Source organism: Procambarus clarkii, chromosome 71 (genome assembly GCF_040958095.1).
Source record: "Procambarus clarkii isolate CNS0578487 chromosome 71, FALCON_Pclarkii_2.0, whole genome shotgun sequence".
Classification (NCBI taxonomy): domain Eukaryota; kingdom Metazoa; phylum Arthropoda; class Malacostraca; order Decapoda; family Cambaridae; genus Procambarus; species Procambarus clarkii.
In genome coordinates this window covers 16,303,412-16,309,813 of record NC_091220.1, presented here as the reverse complement: position 1 = coordinate 16,309,813, position 6,402 = coordinate 16,303,412, and the positions used below count along the sequence as shown (strand labels likewise).

The following is a 6,402-nucleotide window of genomic DNA, read 5'->3' as shown; positions in this document are numbered from 1 at the left end:
GTAAGATTAGGTTTGTAACCCTGCAAGGTCGAGGTTCCTTCTACCAACAAAAAATGGGGCAAGATTTTGCTCGCAGTGTTTGTTATAAGTGAACTCTCCCTATTTGCGGACAGACTCCTTCTGAGCAATAAGTTACCTAGAACCTTCTAGCACATTAGAGAAGAATTACTGATACGGTCAGATATATGCACCATGTGAAATTAAGTTCCAAATTCAGCTGAAAAATCCGCAGGAAATAATGGTTAGTTGTATCCAAAAACTTCCCCCAGAGTTAAGCCTATGACGTCACTAAAATAAAGGAAAACCTTTGAAAAGCCGTCGGCTTCCTGTCCCTGTTAAGGCCACTAGAGATGGTGACCCCCTCATATAATTCTAGTAAATTTACACGAGGAAATTTATCTTTGAGGAAATTTGAACATACCTCAAAGCAAATATGTCCTTTTAAAGGCCTCCAAGCTTGGACAGGCGCTCCGTTCAGTTGAATAACCACTTTCTTTTCCCTGATGTCAAGGTTCGTTTAGCCATTTTTAATATTTGGTTTGCTTTTTTTATTGCAGCACCCACTTGCTGTGCAACTTTCAGTGGCTGGTGGATAAATGTCGAAGGTGCTGACGGAGGGGTACCTTAATTCTCGAATCTTGGTGAATATATACTAATAAAACTTATTAGTTTTGTCAGGGACTGGATAGTCTTCTCATCGCATTTTTAGTCATTTTCAAGAGGCTGTCCGTGTCCACCTCATCAATTCTCAGTATTATGTATGTTGTAATCATGTTCCCTCTTTTTCATCTCTCTTGAAGGGTTGTGAGGTCAAGTTCTCTTAACCTATTCTAATAGTTCAGCCCTCTTAGCTCTGGCACTAATCTTCTTGTGAACTTTTATACTTTTCAGTTTTGATTTGATGTATCACACAGTGCGGATTCCAGTCCGGTGCTGCATATTCCAATATTGGTCTAACAAAGACTGAAGATTTTATTTTGATGTTTGCCAGCGTTCAATATAGATAGTGGTGGTTGTGAGAGGTGGGATTATATCCAGTCCCAAATACTTTTGTTTTCCTTTCTGACTCCTGGAAGATGTAGATATTCCCAGGTCTCCTTTCTCCCGTTAAGGTGGCAGGCCCGACCCTTGCGGGACACCGCTTGTTGCCTTCCTCAAACTTCAGACCTCGCCTCACTGTATATCCTCCTTCAGGTACTCCTTGACCTAGTACACTGTCTTCCCAGTATCCCAGTTTGGTGTAGTGGTGATGTATTAGTTGTGGTGGCAGCTGAGGGCTGGAGTGGGAGGTGGTGGTGATGGTTGTGGGGGCAGCAGAGGAAGTGCAGGTAGTGGTGGTGGTGGTGGTAGCGGGAGGAGGGAGTGGTAAGAGAGGTGGGTTGGGGGGGGGGGGGTGCTAAGAACAGGTGTTCTGTACGAGCCGTCTCAGTCCTGTGTTGGTATGTTGTGTGGACACATCACCATGACTGGTAAGTGGTAACTGGCATCTGTGGTGGTGGTAGTGGCAGCGGTGGTGGTAATAGTGGCAGGGGTGATGATGGTTGTAGTGGTGATAGTAGCAGTGGTGGTGGTGATAGTGGCAGTGGTGATGATGATGTCAGTGGTGGAGATGATGGCAGTGGTGGTGATAGTGGTGGTAATGCCAGTGAAAGGTGGTGATAGGCGAGGGTGGCAGTGGCGGTCATGGAGGCATGAGCCGACCCCCAACTCGTCTATGACCTTCCCCGAACAACCACGCGTCACCCTGCAAAGTTTGGTGAGGCTATCCACAAGCGTCTGTTTACAGTGTATTGAAGATAGTTACAGCGAAAGGGAATCAACAGAGAGGATGGTATGTGTAAAGGGGAGACCCAAGCACCGTGGGGTACCATATCTAGTACAGTATATAGTAAATCAATGCAGGTGAGGAGTTTTGTATGCATGTGCGCGCGCACAGTCCCTGGTGCCTGCTGTTTTGAATCCTGTCCACGTAAGCAACTTCAAGCACGGTTCACTGTCAGCCTCGCGCGCTATTTTCGTCTGGGGCCAACTTCACAAAAGCACTTACGCAAGCACTCACGAACCATCTTTTCTCGATCTTTGGCGGCTTTGTTTACAACTATTAAACAGTTAATGAGCTCCGAAACACCAGGAGGCTGTTTATAACAATAACAACAGTTGATTGAGAAGTTTTCATGCTTGTAAACTGTTTAATAAATGTAACCGAAGTCGTCAAAGAATGAGGAAAGATGTACACGTTCGTAAGTGCTTGCGTAACTGCTTTCGTGAATCTGGCCTGGCAGTGCATGCTGGGGAGTTGTGGTTAATGTGTAGGGTGTTGCCCTGGAGTGTTGGAGTTAGTGTGTAGCCCTATAGTGTTGTGGTTAGTGTACTCACCTAGTTGTACTCGCGGGGGGTTGAGCTCTGACTCTTTGGACCCGTGTGGGGGTGGAGTGATGTGAGGGTGGTTGAAAGCAGTAGTGTCTGGATTAGAACCACTTTCTGCCCAAAACGCTGCGCGTACTAGTGACTTTACAAGATTGTAAATACTATGCTATGTATTCTCTCTAACCCAATGTACCTTCTTGTATATAAATAAATAAAATAAAATAAAAACTAACTGCGGAAGCATATAAAGTGTGTCTCAAACATGTTCCCTTGAGGAAAGTCAGAAATAGGAACATAGAAAACGCAGATACTGCAAATGAAGGGAAAAATAACAAATGCTTAAGCAGACACGACTATCCCCACACAGAAGGAACGATTTGAACAAGAAGATTGAAGAAATAGAACAGAGACTGAAGCAATCATATGAGATTGAAGAAATGCAATCAGGGCAGAATGTAGTCCAAGATATAAAGAAAACCCCAAAACATTTCTTCACATATGTGACATCTAAATCAAGAACCACTGCCAGTATTGGACCTATTCGTACAAGTGAAGGTTCGTACACTGAGGATGACAAAGAAATTATTGAAGTCCTAAAAAAGCAGTATGAGGACATGTTTAGCACCCCAATAAACAACATGAAAGTGGAAGATCCGGACAACTTCTTTATGCGTGATATCCAAAGCACTGAAAATTTAACTGATATCAACACAAGCGTGGCAGATTTTGAAAGAGAAATTGACAACATGCCCATGCACTCAGCCCCGGGTCCAGAGTCGTGGTATTCAATATTTATAAAGAAATGCAAAGTGCCAGTAGCACAGGCGCTCAGTATAGTGTGGAGGAAGAGCTTGGACACATGGGAGATACCAGATGCGCTTAAATCAGCAGACATAGCCCCTCTACACAACGGAGGGAGCAAAGCATTGGCTAAGAATTACAGACCAGTTGCACTAACGTCCCACATAATAAAAGTATTTGAGAGAGTGATCAGGAGTCAGGTCACTAATTTCATGGACACCAATGACCTCCACAACCCAGGCCAACATGGATTTAGAGCAGGAAGATCATACCTCACAGCTGCTCGACCACAATGACAAAGTCACTGAGGCATTAGAGATAAAACAGAATTCAGATGTGAAAAACAAAATGGACTTGGCAAAGGCATTTGATTAATGTGATCATGGAATGAAAGCCCACAAAATGAGGTCAATTGGAATAACAGGTAAAGTAGGGCGATGGATATTCAATTTTTTGTCAAACAGAAAGCAAAGAGTAACAATTAATCAAATCAAATGAGTCCAAGCTCAGTTAAAGGCTCTGTACCTCAGGGTACAGTCCTTGCACCACTGCTTTTCCTTATTCTCATATCAGATATAGACAATACAAATCACAGCTTCGTGTAACTTTTGCATGACAAAAAAAACATGATGAAAATTACTTCTGTTGAAGGCATTGAAAAACTACAAGCAAATATTAATAAATTTTCGACTGGGCAGGAGAAAATAACATGTTTAAAAAATTATAAACTCCATGTACTGTACTTAAGTACGGTAAAACCTTAATACCTTAATACCAGTTGCCTCGTTTGTCCTAATGAGTTGTGTGTACAGGCGAGGAGTCACAATAACGTGGCTGAAGTATGTTGACCAGACCACACACTGGAAAGTGAAGGGACGACGACGTTTCGGTCCGTCCAGGACCATTCTCAAGTCGATTGTGTGTCTTGTAACTGAGAGCGTGTTGTGTGTGTGGTGGTTCTTGCACTGTGTGACATAGACCCTTGTCTGATCTGGTTGTAGCTGGGCAGCTTGAACTACTTCACTACAATATATGGGGTTCTGTTCTTGTGTGTAGGGCGTGTTGCACTTTACCCTTATGTATCTCGACCTGTGTGAGGCCAAGCTTGGCGGCGGCCAGTCTCCTGCTTGACCCCTTTGTGCCGCTGTGCGGTGTTTACCGGTGTTTCTTCTGCCCTGTTTTTCTGCTGTTTGCCGTTGTCATGTCATTTGTGGGTTACAATCTGTTACTATTTGTTGATGTTCCGTTGGTGGTCTGGTATGTCTTGTGTAATACTGTTGTGGCTCTATTTCTCTCTGTTGTGAAATTCTATCTCTCTGTTGTGGCTTGTAATACTGTTGATGCTGGTCATTTGGTCCAGCTTTGTGTATTGGTAGTGTTGTGGCACCGTGTTATGATGAGTGTTACTCAGGTCAGTGCCATCTGAGGCTCCTCAGATGCAGCACCAGCGGTGGCCCTCAGTGACCTGAGCGGTGCATAGTAAACACACCCTTCTGCACCCGTCCTCTAGAGCCAGGATTTGGTGAATTGGGATTCTGAGACAATAGGGTGAGCATGGCCACGTCCCAGCACTCATTACTGTTTTTTATCGCCAAACAAAATATTTGTGTAAGCGTCATTTGACGTGGCGCAGTTCTGGGACTAGCAGCCACTGGTTCTGACTGGCCAACACCGCAGCCCGCGCGGACGTCATCAAGAATTTGCCCGCCTTTTGGCCTCCACCGCCAGAGTCGACCGGAATTGACCAGACTGACATGGTATGCAGCAGTCTTGTCAGGAACCATGAGCCTGAGGGCCTCTCCATTTTGACTTATTTGGCTTACTGGTGAGAGGGTGGTAGAAGGACTATAGAAGCAGTGGCTTCACTAACTGGACTCCAGTGTTCTTAGCTAAATAAGTTACAATATACACTTGGCACCGGGGTCAGATTTATTGAGTTTATTGTTTATAAAGAAGTACAAAATAGGGTGAGCATGGGTACTTGGTATAATGTAGTGGACTAGGCTTGAGCCAGTGGACATCGCCACACTACACAAGGGAGGTAGTAAAGCACTGACAAAAACAGCAGACAGCTCGTTATTCTATATATTATATATATATATATATATATATATATATATATATATATATATATATATATATATATATATATATATATATATATATATACACAAGAAGGTACATTGGGATTGTGAGGATACATAATATGGTAATTACAATCTTGTATAGCCACTAGTACGCGCAGCGTTTCGGGCAGGTCGTACTGACCATCGTACCAGCAGGTCGTACTGACATCGCACATCATTAAGTGTTTAGAGGGGTGCCAAGAAGCCAACTTACCAGGTATATTGAAAAGAATGAGCTACACAACCAACTGGTTGGTCATCATAACATTATATAGGGACATTAGACGCAAACCAAAATGGAGGTGTAGTTTACATAGATATTGCAAAGGCATTTGATAAATGTGACCATGGAGTTAAAGTCTGGGAAATGAATGTCAAGGGAATAAACAGATAAAGTAGTTAGGGAGAGCGAGGTGGATTTTCAGTGTTCTGACCAACAGATTACAAACAGTAAACAAAATGCTGCTAAGAGTACGGTGCAAAGCTGCGTCCCACAAGGTACGGTCCTCGCGTGGCTATCCACCCGTTGTTGTTGTTATAGATTCAGCTACTGGGAACAAAAAGTTCCAAGTCGCATGGGCTATGGTGAGCCCGTACAGGAGCGGGGCTTACCTGGTACAGGAGTGGTGCTGTAACTGCTACCCATCCTCAGCCTTCTGAAGACATACAAGCCACAGTCTCGCCTCACCCCTTGTGACTGCAAAATAACCATCGCTGCTTCAGGGGAGATGCAGAAAAACTACGATCTGATATTAACAAGGTCTTCCAATGGGCTGCGGGAAATAATAGTGACAAACACTGATTAATTCAGGACGAAAAATGAAAACAAATGGAATTGAGGATACAAGACAGATACCATTACATAAAGAAGCAAGTGAGTGGCCTTGGAATAATACTAATGGTAGACGTCCTAACGTGTAGAGATGACAATACAGCAAACATAGCAAGAGTGAGGACAATGCTAGGGTGGATAATAACATTGTGAACAATGGCTGTCACAACAATAGTGGCACTCTTTATAGCATTGGTGCCATATCTCGCATGGAGTACTGCTCAGTCCTCGCCACCCTCCCTTCCACATATCCTTCACCACATACATTGAATGAAA

At 43.7% G+C, this 6,402-nt stretch overlaps 1 protein-coding gene across 7 annotated transcripts in view; it reads left to right on the top strand.

Annotated features, from left to right (window-relative positions):
• The window catches only part of LOC123745605 (sodium-independent sulfate anion transporter), a 31,637-nt gene that overhangs the window by 3,944 nt on the left and 21,291 nt on the right, over nt 1-6,402 (top strand). For 3 of the 7 annotated variants that reach the window (XR_006771354.2, XM_045726311.2, XM_069312109.1), the window contains exon 1: nt 1,404-1,469. The exons of 2 other annotated variants lie outside the window; for them this stretch is intronic. Coding sequence is in view for 3 of the 5 variants with exons in the window: in XM_045726311.2 (XP_045582267.2) it covers nt 1,442-1,469 (28 nt within the window). In the remaining 2 variants the exon portion in view is untranslated. Of the gene's footprint in view, nt 1-1,402; nt 1,470-2,051; nt 2,363-6,402 lie in introns of those variants that run through there. 2 more of the 7 variants (XM_069312108.1, XM_045726315.2) reach the window with 2 other exon arrangements.